Source organism: Rhopalosiphum padi, chromosome 2, assembly GCF_020882245.1.
Source record: "Rhopalosiphum padi isolate XX-2018 chromosome 2, ASM2088224v1, whole genome shotgun sequence".
Classification (NCBI taxonomy): Eukaryota; Metazoa; Arthropoda; class Insecta; order Hemiptera; family Aphididae; genus Rhopalosiphum; species Rhopalosiphum padi.
The window spans coordinates 78250896-78267741 of record NC_083598.1 but is presented as its reverse complement, the minus strand read 5'-3'; the positions used below and the strand labels follow the sequence as shown (position 1 = coordinate 78267741).

The window sequence follows — 16846 nt, the reverse complement described above, 5'->3', positions numbered from 1 at the left end:
CCTGGTAATTTACTATTTCGCGCAATGCCGCTAATATTTTAGAACTCGTTGGAAATTCGCCCTTGTCATAAAAGTCATGAACAACTCTTCTGACCATTTCATTGTCAAAATCGACCAATTCAGTGACGAATTTCTCGCGATTGTGATTATTTGTTGGTGATTGAAATTTAAGGTTATTGGAACTTCCCGGATTTAACGCTTTTGCTTGATTTTCAGTAATTTTATTTTCATTACATATTTGCTTTACAGTTTTCAGACTTACCCCACAAGTCTCAGCCGTCCTCTCCTGAGATTGTCGACAATAAGCTGCCAATGCCGGCTTATCTTCGTGCGTGGATAGGTCTTTAAAAAATTTATACACGCTGTATATTGTGTTTTTTGCTTGGGGTTCAAATTGTTCATCGGGACGAAACGACATTTCGAAAAAACAAATTTCAAAAAACAAAAAGAAACAAATAAATAAAAATAAATAGTGTACAAAATTAAAACAGGCACAAAAAAAAAACCAATTCAACTCAAAACTCAAATGATAGCAATCACAATCACATACACGAAAGGCTTCACTATAATAGGCAATAGCAATATAAATAATATAGACAAGGTGGATATATTATATACCTTGAATATAATTTATAATATAGTTGTTCCTTATCTAGTGTAATATAGATATAGAAGTCTGTGCTATAAACATACAGATCACAACAAAAACACGTGAATTATTATCAATTTAATTTATAGTGATAACGATAATTTTTAATGTTTGGTTATAAAATTTCAATTTGAATTTATTAAATTAAATATTTCAATATTTAAATAGAATTCGATTTTTAAAAGTTTAAAACCTAATTGATATTTGTATTAATTTCGAAAATTTGGCACTCATTACATTTTTATAAAATATAATTTACTATTAACACAATGGAAGTGCATGTTGATAATCATTTAGATTCAGAGACCAAGGAAATTCAAATACAATCTGAGGAAAAAGTAAATGAAGTCTTACCGGTAAAAAAAGAAAATCAAACGGAATCAGTAGGTAAAGAAATTCAAATAAAATGTGAAGAAAACAGGAATGAACTAGAATTAGTTAAAAAAGAATGTCTTTCAGAATTGGGAACCGAAGAAATTCAAATAAAATCTGAGGATAAAGACAGAGAAATAGATCCAGAAGAAAAAGAAAATAAATCTGAATCAGTCGTAAAAGAAGATCCTTTTGCTTATTTAGATCGGGATGATTTTACTTCTGAAAAGTACAAAATAGAAATAAGAAACCTTCCAAAACATTATGGAATTGCCGTAAATACTATAAAACCTAATTCATGAAATATGAATATTAAAGATCAAAATTTGAATATAAAAATGTATTTTATTTTTAAAACATTTTCAGGAGTTCAAGAAATTGATCAATGTTAAGTTGGAATTAAATTGCTCCAAAGTTAAAACCCCTAACCGTAATGGAAAGTGGCTCTATATGTGTTTTCGTTCTGAAGAAGACAAAAATTCAGCTCTGAGTGTTTTAAATGGATATAATTGGAAAAACACAAAATTAGATGCTAGTGTAAGTATTCTATACAAGCGTAATTTTTAATTTATTTTTATTAATTTTAAAACATTTTAGAATGCCAAAGCTGTACCTGATCCATTAGTAAAAAAACGCAATGAACAATTTGATGATTGTTCAGAGGTAAAGAAAATTAAATTGGATAATATTGGCGCAGAACAACAGATGATAAGTTCTGTGACACCTTTATATAACATATCTTATGAAGAGCAAGTAAGTGATGATAATGTACCTACATTTAATTTGAAAAATAACGAATTTAATGTTATAAAATATAAATTTGTAAAAAAAAAAATGATATAATTGTTGATTTTTTAACAAAATCATTCATTTGTTTTAAATAATTTTGTTTGTTAATTATTAGAGTAAAAATTAAAAAGGATAAGTTTAATTATATTTCTTAATTTTGTATAACTTTATCAATATAATCTAATATATTTTTATTGGTTTCAGTTAATCCAAAAAACTAATTCAATTAAAAATGTTCTTATGGATTATAGTAGACGGTTGAAACGAATTAAGTGTGGTCAAGGTATACTTGATTGGTTAAAAAAACAGCAAAATGTAAATAATGGTCTTCCATGTGAACTTTTGGAAATACAAAGTCTTAAAAATGATTCAGAGAAATGTGTTGGTTATAGAAATAAATGTGAATTTACTATAGGTAAAGTATTTGGTATACTATAAAATAAGATTTTAGTCAAATATATTTATATAAATAAGACTAACCATAAATGTAATATAATTATGTGTTTCAGTTCCAAATAATATTATTATTAATTATTAATAATATTAAAATAATATTTAACTAGGAAATTAATATTTTGAGTTAAGTAATAAATATAAATTAGTTGTTTTATTTTTTTTATTAGATAAGAATAATAGTTAACTATATATTGTCCTATTAATAATTAAATATTCTATGTAATATGTAGTTGATTCATTGAGAAAGTAATTTTTGATTTTCTTTGTAGTTTTTCTAGATAAAATTAAGAACTCTAAAAAAGTGTAGAATAAATTAAGACAAACAACTGTTAAACTAAACTATAAAGTTTTTAATAATGATTGTTTATTGTTTTAAAACTGAATAAAAAAACATACCGATATTTTGTATTAAGAGTACATGGCGTGTTTTCTCTGTCTTCCGAGTACATAACAGAAAATTGTACGTTCTCAATAATCTATTTAATTCTTTTATGTTTAATATAAAAGTTAATTGATTTGTAATCAAATAAAAAAATAAATAATATTCACTAGTAAATTGCATAGGTTTATTTTATATTTTATTTTTAAGTGAATTATGAGCATTGTTTGTTTTGGACGTTTTGGTCAATTCACACTAATATGAAACATAACAGAGTTAAATGGATTTCTATATTATGTGTCTGTAAGACAAAGCAATATTTAGAGGTATAACATGAGCATCCTCTTAATGTTGACATAGATGTACAAGTTCTCTGGTCCTGTGTTCTGAACTACATTTGTATTATGATATCAAAAATGATTTGTATCCCAAGTCTATGCAACAAAATATATATTAATTATATAAATATAATTAACGTCTAGTAAAAAAATGTTTAATAGTTATTTTTAAATAAATTAGTTCAAGAAAATTGACATAAAAACATGTTTAAATTATTAATTAATAGTAATTTTCAACTATGCTCTTAAATCATTTTGATGTTTAACAGTTTTTTTTTAAATTGGTTTAAATACTGGCAATATATTATCTATTCTATAAATTTTATAAATAGTGAATATTAACCATTTTTGTATTATCATTTATTTAATAATATTTATATATAATATATTGTCATTTTAGGTATGGATGTAGAAAATAAAGAACCAATTGTTGGTTTTCGCGTTGGTGCATATAACCAGGGAAAAACTAGTGTTGCTCCTATTGATAATATTTTAAATGTACCTCAACGTATGAAAAATGTTGTTAAAGTAAGTTTTTATCTTAATTGTCTTCTTTTATTTTTCATTTTTATTTAGTAGACATAGGAATAAGGTCAAATTTTTAATACTTTTATTATTTAGTGTTTTCAAGATTTAGTCAGATCTTCTAAAGTTCCTGTATTTGATCCTGAAAATTATACAGGTCATTGGCGTCAGTTAACTGTAAGACTGAGTCTAAAAACTGGACAATTGATGTTAATTTGTGTAGTTCACACAGAAAACATGGAGGACTCTGCCATAAACTCTTTAAAACAATTAATCCTCAATTATTTTACTGAAGGGGCTGGAATAGATTGTAAAGTGGATTCTCTTTACTTCCAAAAGGCAAAAAAAAGAGCGTAAGAAATAAGTATTTACTTCTGACTCAAATTCATAAGTTAACATTAGAAATAACTCCTTTCTAAAAGTACTGTTATACCTTTCAAGCTAAAAATTAATTATAAATATAATATTTAAATTTTAATCAGCTCATTCTAAATATTTTAGAGAAATATCTCTGATTTACAACATAATATTTATAATTTAAGATCATTTTTATAATTTATTATGAAATATTTTTTAGTGCTGGGGAAGGAAATTCATTTCCCTTAGAATTGTTACATGGACAAGGATATATCATCGAAGAAGTGAAAGGTCTTAAGTTGAGAATTTCACCTGAATCGTTTTTTCAAATTAACACAGCTGCTTCTGAAATATTGTTTGATGCTGCTAAAGATCTAGCTTCTATTAATTTACAAACTACAGTTTTAGATGTTTGTTGTGGTTCTGGTACAATAGGTCTATCTATAGCTAAGGTAATATAAAATTTTTACTCGTGTTTCTTATATTATACAGTTGAATAAATAAGAATTTATTAAAATATTAACCAAATTAAACATATATCATTTTTAATTTTTTAAGGATTGTGCTCAAGTAATTGGTGTAGAAATTCAAGAAGAAGCAGTTAATATGGCAAAATTAAATGCCACTGAAAATGGTATCACAAATGCAATATTCTTTGCTGGAAAAGCTGAAGAAGTAATGAATAAACGTGAATTTCAGAACCCAGAGAACGCTAATGATGTAGTTGCAATAGTTGATCCACCCAGAGCAGGATTACGTAAGCAAGCCACTAGCTTCATATTTTGTTGATAACAAACTATTAAATTACTCATTCAACTTAATGCATTATAGATAACAAAGCAATTTTGCTTCTACGAAGGATGACACATTTGAAACGATTAGTATATATGTCGTGTAACCCTAAAGGTGCTATGCAAAACTTTTTATCATTGTCTATGGCTGAATCTAAAACCAAACAAGGTGCTCCATTTGTACCAGTGAAAGCTGTTCCTGTTGATATGTTTCCACAAACACCACATTGTGAATTAATAGTGTATTTTGAACGACTTGAAAATTAAATTTTTTTGGTGGGCTAAAAGTCAATTATAATTACTTTATAAAAAAAATAAATGTTTAGAAATTTAGCCCTTCTATTTAATTATATTATTCAACTGTCTACTGGTAATTTTGACTAATGAAATTTTTTTCTTGATTAATAATTTTATAATTTTATTATTTTTATAGAAATATGAAAATAAAATATATTAGTTTTGTTAAATTTTTTTAACTTAGAACCTTTTTAAAAATCAAAAAAATTAGTTTGTATAATACCTTATTAATATTATATTATAACACAGTTTTTTTAAAAACAGGCTGAGGTCTTTAAAAGAATAATAAACCCGCATATTGTGTTATCTTCGTCTTACAAATGTAAAAATATAGCAAAAACTGTGTTGCGTGGATTAGTATCACTCAGACTGCAGTGATAGTTAACACTCAAAACTAATATAAAATATAGTTGAGAACGTAATCTGTGAAATGTCATTTTATTTTTTTGATATCACTAATTCGAAAAATGTTTTTATTGTTTCAAAATCTATTATTTTTGTGTTTTTCAAACTTGATTGACTTTTTTTGTAGTTCTGATATTGAAAAAATAAAATTGATGTTTCATATTTTTGTACTTGATAATATTATGATTCTATTTATCTTAGTGTATTATGCTGTGTTCAGAAAAGATTCATTTCACTGATACACATTCTTTGCTGAGAATTGGTATTATACAATTTCTATCAAACTTTAAAAAATTAGTCAAATCAAAAAAAAATAATACAAATTATACGCTAATTTATTTATACATTTTTTCATTTATATATGTTGTATTTGTATTTTTTTTTTTTTTTGTTATTTTGTATAGTATTATTAAAGTGACATATTTTTTTAGCCAAAATGAGAAAAAAAAAAGATCATAACTGTTTGTTATAAACAAATATTTTTAATTCAATAATATTATGAATAAAGTTATGTAGTATATTGTTTTTAAAGGACAAACAATTAAATAAATTTATTACACTTATTAGGTAAGTAACTTATTTTTATTATAAACAAAATGTTTTCATTTAATAATTACAAAATTAAATACTAGTATATTTTTTGTTTGAACTAATTTGCTTTTAATAAGTTTGGTGATGACTTCAGGAATGAGTAAAATTCTGGACAAGACATTTTAAAGTTAACTTTTGTAAACACCACTGCTTTTAAAACTGACACTTGAAGCTGTGTTTTTTCGGCCGTCCATAATCTGTTCATCGATAACGTGACCATATGTCCCGCTTTCGAGTTTTGTATCCGCTGTGACCAAAGAACCCAAAAACATTATATTAGTAGGTATACCGTAGGTACCTATGTCTAAACACTGATATACACAAACATTTTATATTACAGTCAGTGAGTTCCGCTTAATGTGATCACTGGTTTATAGAATCAAGTGAATCAACTGTTTATATGTTACTAACAGTGCTTGATTTGTGGGGGGGGGGGACACAGGTGGACGAGTACCTTGACTAATTTTTTGAATACAATAGCGTACCCCTTCTTCCTAGAGTGAACCCTCATGGTTATGTGAGTTATATTAAAATGATAGGGACGCTACTTTTTTAAAGTAGCTATAGAGTACCTCTACTACTTTTTTTCCAGGTCAAGTACTGGTTACTAATGTTAAATTAATCTTTTATTAGAATCACTAAGTACCGGATAATTGAATCATTTTTAAGAATATTTTATCGTTTTAATGGTATTTCAAACGTTCACTAAAAAGAAACAAGAATATTATTTTGAAAATGTTAAAAGGAGCTATTCAAAATGTTGAAAACGATACTTTTCAGTTGTTCCAAAAGTTATAGGTAGTAGGTACAATATACATTATTATTTATTTATTTATAAATAATTAAAAATCATGTATATATTATATTAACTGAATAGGGATTTTAATTTCAGGCTAATATGAAAATGAAATTAGTATAGTTTCTCAAGTACAATAAAAAATATATAGTTTTTTTTACTTTATTTTGTTTTAATCTAATTTTAAACTTTAAAAATACACTTAAAAAACTCATCAATAAAAAAAAAATGTTTTATGGAATCAACCGGTTAATAGAATCAAAATGATCTGAACCAATGTGATCACATTATTCACATTAAGCGGAACTTACTGTATTAACAATAAGGAGGCCATACGTCCCGTTTTCAAATGATGAATAAAAAAAATAACGAAAAACAATTTTTGTTGACGAAGTATCATTTCTATTATATCTTATTTATTTTATGTGCGTGTGTGGTGTGTGTTTTGTCGTTTGACGGTAATGATCATTTGGATAATCGGTAAAAAAGACCAAGGAAAAAAGAACAATTTTTAAAAATGTTAAATATATTAATTGATTATGAAAATTAAAAAATGATTACTTACACACATTTATACGACCCACATGTACACACATAAAAATTGTATTAAAATAATTATCCCCTCAAAAAATTTGTAGATAGGTATCAAATTATTATTATTAATTACGTATTTATCAATTAATGAAAGTATCATATTATAATTTTACAAGCGTAATAAATAAATATATAATATAAAAACATTTTGCATGTTGTCGGTAAAATTGGTTCAATTGGTCATAAAAAAACTCTAAAATAATTATATTAAAATGTACATTGTTGTTATAAAAATGTATTTTACTCTATAGTCTATAATCTATATTATACTTATTACTAAATTAATATATTGTATTTAATATTATGTAAAAATATATTAGGTTTATCGTTTATGAATATACTACCTCGATATAAAATATAAAGAAAAAGAATGAAAGATACATTTTTTATATTTTTAAATATATTATATTTGAGCAAATTAGATACCTACCGTCTGTTTTTAAGGAGTTCAATGTAGATAATTTCTACGTATGTGCATACGGGTAATGTAAATGTGTGCGTATATAGTAGGTAAGTGATCATTTTTAATTTTCATATTCAATTAATATATTTAATATTTTTAAAAATTGTTCTTTTTTTCCAGGATTCCCGTGAATGGCATCTGTATAGATAACGATACAATATTAAAATATGAAAATAATAACTATATTGTCACGACTTATATAATATTATATAATTGCTGTGATATCAGCATCAAAAAAAAATTACCAAAATGACTTGCGAAAAAAAAGGAGGTTCAAGATCAAGAAGACTAGATACGTGAAATCAATTGCTTCGGATTTTTATAAAACAACTAGTGAATACCTTCAGCAGTGAACTTCGTAGGTACAATCAGTTTGAATTGCAGATATTTCAATGGGTCGATTTGAGAAAAGTTCTAACGACGTATTATGTATAATAAACGGGTATTAACCCTTTAGCAATTAGAATAATTATACATTTATATGCATAGACTATAGTATACTTAGAATCTCGAACCATAGTCAACTCTCCTTATTGGTTAATTTTGTCTTGTTGTGTTGAACGCTCGTGACAGATACGGTCGCATTAGATTTGACCAAACAAATATCCGAAGTACTCATGGCCATTGACAAGGAAATACAAACAGACAACAGTAATATATTTGGCACAGAAATACGGCAATGTTTTGTCTCCTCATTCCAGATAGCCCGAGGAGTGCGAAAACTCGACGTCCATGTGGTCGGCAATAACACCGCCCACGGCCCACCGGCACAGGAGCTCTCGAGAATAGCGGTGGATCGCCGAAATCTCATCGATGAATAATCGGTTGTGTGTACCGACTTCTCAAAACAGACATTTTATTTTTAAGTTTTACCGTCAGATTTACGTTGACCGTGGACACGTCTACCATTACGGATTCCGACGGTGTCAGATGCCCGGCGTGACGGTCGATTCCGTCGACAAGACGTCAAAAATCCACGGGTTACGACTTTTCCGGTTGACAGAAAAAGAAGCGTGGCAGTAGTCACTCCCGAAATTAACTCCCGATATTGCTGGCGCTGCGGACGCCGAGCAAAGGCGTGAAACTGGTAGTTATTCTGCAAACTGGATATAATAAGATTTCATTCGGTACTCCGAAAACTGTACATATAACCCCAAGAACTGAAAAAAATATCTTAGGTAAAATGAACAAATCAATTTTGTAATTAAATAACGAACATCTATTTTGTTTATTCTGTAAGAATAGTGTTGAAATAACAATTAAGTTATACAATTTACAATTAACGAACTAATTGTATACTCCATCAATAATTTATTAAATTAACAATCTAAATGTTTGTTATTTGTACAAATTGTAATAAATTATAACAAATTATACTTCATTAATCAATTACTATAAATATTGTTCTAAAATTAACCGCTATGGCCTATGATTGAAAAAACAAATCATTTCATAAAAATAATAATAACAATAAAGTCATTTCATCAAATATTCAATTTAAATGTACAAAAAATACATTATATGATTAAAATTGTTTTTGTATATTATTGGGGTATTTCCATTATGATATCCAAGCAGATACGTTACATTCCCACCGCTCCGCCACAAAGACCCATCCTGCAGACTGCAGACAAAACTACATAAGAACATAATATTACAATTACATTTACATAACGATTTCATTTCACATTTGGCATTTTCCATACGCTAAGCACGTTATCGTCCGCTAATCGTCAACTCTGTTTTGTCTACGATTTTAATGATTTTAATATTTTATATACGTTCCCGCGTTGTATCATCTTAGAAGATAGAAGGTATGTATTAATTATTAATATTATGTTACATTAAAATATTAAATATAGCTGAGTACTTGTGTAGTTAAGTTATTTTAACTTCCGAAGTTTAAGATCGTTATTTTTTGGCTATCGTTAATAAAATAATCTAATAAATTAATTATTTAGTAAATCCAGAAAAGTACAGTAAAAGAAATTAAACAGATTTTTTGAACAATTTTTTTATGTAGGCATTTTAGTTTAGTTTTGATAATGATTTATTACATAATATGTAAAACTGAATGTAGACAATTACAGTCATTAGTTATCCATTTCAAAGTATTTCATTCGTTTGGCCCTGATAGTTCTTATGATTGTTGTGAAGAGTCATGCTTTCAGTAATTTCAGAGCTTGAGTTCATTTAAAAGGCATGTTAAAAACGAACATATTAAGTTAACATCAAATGATTCTCTACCTACCCAAAACCCTGTAAACCCTATAATTAACAATACAAGTATTGATACTCTTAGTACCACATCTGATATACCCTCAATATTTGTACAAAATGATACTTTTAATAGTTTTAATTATCAATCAGCAATTTCTGATCTCCATAAATCTGCTGTACAATTTGTTCTCGGTTTACATGTAAAGAATAACATCACGTTTCAAGATGTTTTGAATATTCAAAAAAGCATTGTAGAACTCATTACTCAACCTATAGCTGAGCTATTGGACAGTTTCGTGAAGGAAAACATTAATGACCCACTATCATCATTTAAAAAATTGTCATTAGATATATCAAACACATCTGTAGTACTGAATACCGTTTAATGAACTGGTTCATGGAAGAGCAGTACATTAATCATTTAAATCAGATAATTATAAATCGAGAAATAATTTCTGTATATGATAAAGGAGAAGTTATATATTATGAACATGTTACAAAAGGTCTATTAATGCCCATGAAATTCCAATTTAAAAATGTTTTGAACATGGAAATAATTTTCAGCTAATCACTTGATCGTTTAAATAATTTAAATTCATCTAACTCTTTAAAAATTTTTATACAAGGTGATTTATGGAAAACCAAATTAGTGAATTTTTCTGATAAAATAGTGTTTCCATGTTTTTTATTCATAGATGATCTTGAAATTAACAACCCGCTAGGATCTCATTCTACATTTAAAGCTGTTAGTGCTGTGTATTATTCGTTTCCATTATTAGAAAACAATTCAAAGCTTAATAATTTATTTTTGGCAGCTATTATTAAATCAGTTGATATGTGAAAGATTATAGAAACGAGTCCTGTCTTAAATGTGATAATTAAATTTTGTAAATTAGCAAACAATGATAAAAATGATTTTTATTAGGATTATTACTTTATGCGTGATGGAAAAAAAGCACCAAAAGGAAAATTATATGCAAATTATCACAATGTAATAAGAAATTTAAAGAATGGTGGACTAATCGAAGCAACAAAGAAACATAAACTTTCAAAATATGATGAAATAGTAATGTTTGTCAGTTGAAAAACTTTGGTAAATATTTTGTTGCATTAAATTTGTTTTTACTTTTCTAACTAATAATATCCTGTAAGTACAATAAATAATATCTGTATGTTTATTTTTTTTTTTATAGATTCAAAAACTGATATTGATGAATACTTAAATAGTTTAAAACACGATAATTGCTCATTTAATGAAATTGAAATTATCTGGAGAGCAACTGTGAAATATAGATTAAATTATTTAAGAAATAGTGAAAGTACCACTGATACATTAAAATACTGGACAAGCTATAAGCTTCCAGCTGGTTATAAATTAGTAAGTATTATTGAAAAGTGGACAGAGATATTTTAATTATTTAATAATATACATTTTTATTTTGTTATTCTAGATTGATATTGATTTTAATATGCTGTATCCAAATTCATCTAACTTAATGTCAATTTATTCAGATGTATCATTTAAACTTATAGATTTGTTAAAATTAAAAATTAAAGATTCCCAAAGTTTAAAACTGCTTGAAGAAGTTCTAGAAAAGAATCCACTAAAAAGTAAGGGTTATCTATAAGTATTAAATACTACATGTTAAAAATTATTTATTATTTTTCAAATGGCCGTGCTGCATGTATTTTTCATCTTTTACATGCAGTATTTATTCCTATCGCAAAAAAATCAACCCGTAATGATAAAGGACAAAAATCCACCATAAAGTACTCAATTCGAGATTCACAGCAATCGTTTTTAATTAATGTTGATACAGTTTCGCAGTTTGAAGATGTCATAGCTAAAAAAAAGGTTTGTTTTTTGGTATTAACATTGATTATATTTAGTAAATATGTATAATCAATGATATTAGTTAAAGTAAATAGATAAGGTGTCTTATTAAAAAGTTATTAAAAATAGTTAATTTAATTTAATTTGTTTGCTATTTTTTCACAGGTTTAGGTATCCCAATACAACCATTCATTGTTGTAATTGGTCAATTACTAGAACCAAAAGATATTATTGTATACTTTGATGATATAAAGTACAAAGTTTTAACTATCCAGAGAGCAGTGGATGTAGTTTTTAAATTGTTTCATACATTTAATTTGTTATACCCTGTTGAATCTTATATTTTATGGTTGTTTATACAAACAATTTTTTATAATATCCATATTAAGTCAGACCAATCTCATCCAATTCTAAGTCTAATTATTTCAGAACTAAATAAATAAAATATATTTCAAGTACTGTTTTTACATATTTCTATATCTTTTTTAATTGTTATTATTTTATTCTTGTTTTATTACTTGTATATATTTTGTATTAATTATTATTTATTACGTATAATATTTTATGTAATATTTTTTTTAACTATTGTGGTAGAAGGCTCTTACATATAATACATATTATATTTTAATATTTATGTTCCTTATATTAAATATTATTTTGTTAATAGTTAATAATTTTGTATACTTAAGCAACAGTATTTGAATCAATTTAAAAACTATTATTATTATTATATTCTTGTTTTAAATATTATCTTATTACTTGTATATATTTTGTATTAATTATTATTTATTACTTATAATACTTAATGTAATATTTTTTATAAATATTGTGGTAGAAGGATCCTACATATAATACATATATTTTAATATTTATGTTAATTATATTAAATATTATTTTGTTAATAGTTTATAATATACTTCATCAATATTATTTGAATAAATTTAAAAGATAATATTTAACTTATTGATTTATTTTATTAGAAAATTTTACATTTCTAATTTGTTTATACAAATAATAAATATATTACACTGAAAAAAATAAGTAGGTAAAAATAATGAAAACAGGTCAATTTAATATCTTTGTTACTCCTGAGTTGACAAAGAAATTGTCATTTCTACACCATAAACATTGTTAAATCTACAATAAGAATAAAACTAACAATTCTCCCGATTAATACAACAAATACTTTGTTAAATCTACATGAGCCATGTTGTTAATATGTATTGATGAAATTATTCAACAATAAAATATGTTGATACCAACATAAATAATGTTAAATAAACCATAGACATTTATTAAATTAAATTAATTTATCTGTTAATACTATAATTTGAATCGTATTTTCTACAAAGTTTTTTGTTGTTATTAGTATCACCTATACTCTACTCTTGGTAAAAATATTTTTGCCAATATATTTCTTTTCTTTTCTTTATTTTTTTTATAGTACATTCAACGAAACACCCATATATCTAAATAAATATTAGGCGTGCCTAACATTATATTATTGAGAAATCATTTAAAATGTGAGAAAATATTGTTGAGTGGGTACTTATTTAAGGTAATTGCTATTTAAAGGAAAAAAAGTTCACGTCGCCACTGTCACGGGCCATCGGTATGGATGGCTTCGATTGGACGGCACTGGCTACCGGTATGGGCGGCTGCGTCGGAAGTCATGGGCTACCGGTATGGGCGGCTGTGATCGGACGGCACGGGCTACTGGTATGGGCGGCAGCGATCGGAAGGCATGGGCCATCGGTATGGATGGCTGCGATCGGACGGCAAGGGCTACCGGTATGGGCGGTTGCGATCGGAAGGCATGGGCCATCGGTATAGAATATAGATGGCTATTAAATATTTATTAATTTAAGAAATAGCGTTTTAAAATATCTGAATTTCAACCAATATTGTTATTGAACAAAACAGAAAGTGATAATAGCAATATAAAATGTATTTTGAGTTAATTTGCTAAAAAATAAAAATTGGTTTAAATATTTTTTGATAATATTATAAACAAGTCAAACAATAAGGTATTGACAACCCAATATTAACAAAAAAAATTATCGTTTGTCGTGAACCAACAAATCCCTGCTTTTATTACCTCTTAAAAATGTGAATCGTTCAAAATTCATTGTCGGTGTTCACTTAAATTACGAAACAAAATAACTGTCAAAATTGCGAGCGATAGTGAAAGATCTACATTAATTCTCTATCAATCAGGATAAATTTAATAAAACCATTTATAATGCATATAGATGGACATGTTATTATATACAATATGTTTGTCTTAATTTATTGAAAAGTTCTGTAGCTAGTTTATACTTGTGTTTAGAAAACCTACACTGAGAAAATAAAAAAATTACTTACTCCGTAACCAATTAAACATGAAAGGACAACTATTTTCTAAGGAATAAAATGCATTAGAATTTCTTAATTTTTTTTCAACTTTTAAACAATCTTACTAATGTCAAATATGAAATAATAAAAGCTCGACGTTAATCAGTAATTATAATAGTATTGACTTCAATCTAGTGTCGACTTTTGATTTGTTTTTTTTTTATTAGTTATAACTACTTAATTTAAACATCGATATTGACATATTGTAATAATATATGCTGACATATCACTGTAACAAACAAGCATACACATATTATAATAGATTAATAAATAAATAAAAGGTCAGATTGTCGCGAGCAGAAAACGGGAGCCCTTAATATAATTAATATTTGTCACCGACTAAGGGTACGGATCCGTATTGTAAAGTCACGTACTCACGTATTAAAAAATCGACACGTATTTGTAACGATACAACGCAACTAACGCATTGGCATTTTTATCGTGTATGCTGCCACAAAAAAGGTATATGATCGAAAAAATATTTTTAAAAATGTATATTTCATAAGAACCTAGGTACTGCAATTATTTTACAATATTATATAACATCACAGTGTTTCTATGGGACTTGAAATAGTATATTATTATTATTACCTAATTGTTTCGTACAATATAGTTCTCAGTTTGTTTTCTGCGCGGTGAAGAACCCAATTACGGAATACGAATATAATTTACAGTATAGAATCACGAACCATGGTCAAATCATCATTGGTTAATTTTGTCCTGTTATGTTTTACGCTCGTGACGAACTCGGTCGGATTAGATTTGGCCAAACAAATATCTGATGCACTCATGGGTACCATTGATCGGGAAATACAAACACTAATTGAATTGACACAGACATACGGAAATGTTTTACCTCCTCAATCCAGACAGCCTGCAGAAGCTGTCGAGTGTGACTGCAACTCGCGGATCGCTGAAATCTCGTCGATGGAACCGGTCGTAGCCTCGAGCCAGTCACCGGCGGAAATCGCGGTGGCAGACGTGTCGTCCGCTACCGCCGCGGAAATCATAGCGGACAATTCGGATGACGCGATGGAAACGGACGTCTCGCAGAGATTGACGCGGCTGGCGAACGCCGTGTGGTCGCCAATACCCGTTGTCCGTGCGACCTACGCGCCGACAAAAATACCCGCGATCCAAGTCATCCGGTCGCAGCCGCCCATACCGATGGCCCATACCTTCCGATCGCAGCCGCCCATACCGGTAGCCCGTGCCGTCCGATCGCAGCCACTCATACCGGTAGCCCATGACTTAGGATCGCTGCCGCCCATACCGGTAGCCTATGACTTCGGATCGCTGCCGCCCATACCTGTAACCCGTGCCGCCCTATCACAAAACATACAATTTTTGTAGAAAATATTAAATTTATTATATTATAATATTTAATTGTATTATAACAATATATATATATTTATACCATACATATACCATATTATTATTGTCATATTAGTCAATTTCACTATACTTTATAACAGTGTAAACAGGTATAAATAAATATAATGACTTACAATTAATATACATATATTTTTTTTTAAATTTCATCGAATATAATTAAATACATAATGTATTAAATAATTACCTACACATAGTTTTAACTGTTTAAAGTAATGGACGACAAAATTTGAATTTAAAACACCATAGGTAGGTACATCAATTTTATATATTCTTTAGATTTTTTGGAAACAGTACTAACTATTTATGAGACCCACTTTTATTAATTTTTAACTAAAATAGAATTTGCAAATATTCATGATAATGATGAATTTTGTCAAAATTTAAAATTCAAATTTAATTTAGATGATTATAAAAAAAAAAAATCGTGCCTATGTATTTTTAATATTTTTAAACATTTATAATAATAGATCATTAGAAACTTTGTATTTATTCGAGTTACAAATTGGAAATTGAATACAACAACAACTTAGAAAGTGAGATATCATTTCTGTCAGTATAAATAGTTTAATTGTATAATAATTAAAGGTTCTGAGTGAAGTTATCAGTTACCAATTAGTGTAATTTAAATTAAAATTAATAATAATTGTATACTGATTACAGTTAATTATTCATGTATCATGTTTATGATGATCAGTGCTTAGTAGTGGACTATATATGCTAGGGAAAATATGTAATTAAACGAGCTTCATACGTCATACGTGTAATTAATAATTGTTTTTAGGGAGTATGATTTTTTAAATATCTACCTATAGTTTGGATTAGTGCTATATAATACTACGTGGGATTTATCAATGGAAGGAAAAGCTTAAAAATAAACAAGTATGTACTCAGTAGATATATAATTCGGTTTGAAATAATAGAGTGAACATAAGAGTAACTTCTTTTTGTTGTAGTTTAATAATTATTTAGTATTTCTCATGAGTCATTAAAATAATCGTAATTGTCAATATTGTTTTCAATATCCTTCGAATATTAAAACAAAAACAATTTATATAAATAGGTATTTACCATTAGAAAACGGGAAAAATCCAAACTATCGGTTAATATAAAGGTTGTTTAATATTTATATTCTTTTTATTTATTTATCCATCACAACGGTAGTGGCTCGAAGCTAAGTAAAAAAAATCGTTGAGGCCACGAC

General features: G+C 27.2%; 2 protein-coding genes and 1 long non-coding RNA gene across 4 annotated transcripts; 2 read left to right on the top strand and 1 right to left on the bottom strand.

Moving 5' to 3' along the window:
• Positions 1-773: 773 nt before the first annotated feature.
• On the top strand, positions 774-5520 carry LOC132920600 (tRNA (uracil-5-)-methyltransferase homolog A-like). 2 transcript variants are annotated; one of them, XM_060983105.1, is made up of 10 exons: positions 774-1036; positions 1109-1296; positions 1388-1558; positions 1619-1774; positions 2015-2225; positions 3384-3511; positions 3605-3861; positions 4086-4317; positions 4424-4622; positions 4697-5520. In XM_060983105.1, exons 1-10 carry the CDS (start codon positions 919-921, stop codon positions 4921-4923), a joined length of 1887 nt encoding a protein of 628 aa, XP_060839088.1. In that variant the 5' UTR covers positions 774-918; the 3' UTR covers positions 4924-5520. The 2 variants fall into 2 exon arrangements, with proteins under 2 accessions (XP_060839088.1, XP_060839087.1); XM_060983104.1 differs by having other exon boundaries at positions 774-1296.
• A 515-nt stretch (positions 5521-6035) lies between these two features.
• LOC132920605 (uncharacterized) lies at positions 6036-9573 on the bottom strand. Its single transcript, XR_009660751.1, has 4 exons — positions 9020-9573; positions 8709-8962; positions 8318-8643; positions 6036-6196 (listed from the first exon to the last, which is right to left on the bottom strand). It is a non-coding gene; the product is annotated as an uncharacterized LOC132920605 (long non-coding RNA).
• Positions 9574-9944: 371 nt separating this feature from the next.
• On the top strand, positions 9945-12092 carry LOC132919088 (uncharacterized). Its single transcript, XM_060980437.1, is given in 8 exon segments — positions 9945-9972; positions 10649-10767; positions 10948-11080; positions 11083-11115; positions 11216-11400; positions 11474-11633; positions 11732-11877; positions 12022-12092. Coding segments are annotated over 8 exon segments (810 nt in total). The 3' UTR covers positions 12028-12092.
• The last annotated feature ends 4754 nt before the right edge of the window (positions 12093-16846 follow it).

What these genes read in the sequence shown, in the direction of transcription:
- LOC132920600 (XM_060983104.1), top strand. Translation starts at nt 919, where the DNA reads ATGGAAGTGCATGTTGATAATCATTTAGATTCAGAGACCAAGGAAATT. An exon ending in CAAAACATTATGGAATTGCC is followed by an intron (nt 1,297 to 1,387) that starts GTAAATACTATA and finishes AAACATTTTCAG; the next exon opens with GAGTTCAAGAAATTGATCAA. An exon ending in CAAAAGGCAAAAAAAAGAGC is followed by an intron (nt 3,862 to 4,085) that starts GTAAGAAATAAG and finishes AATATTTTTTAG; the next exon opens with TGCTGGGGAAGGAAATTCAT.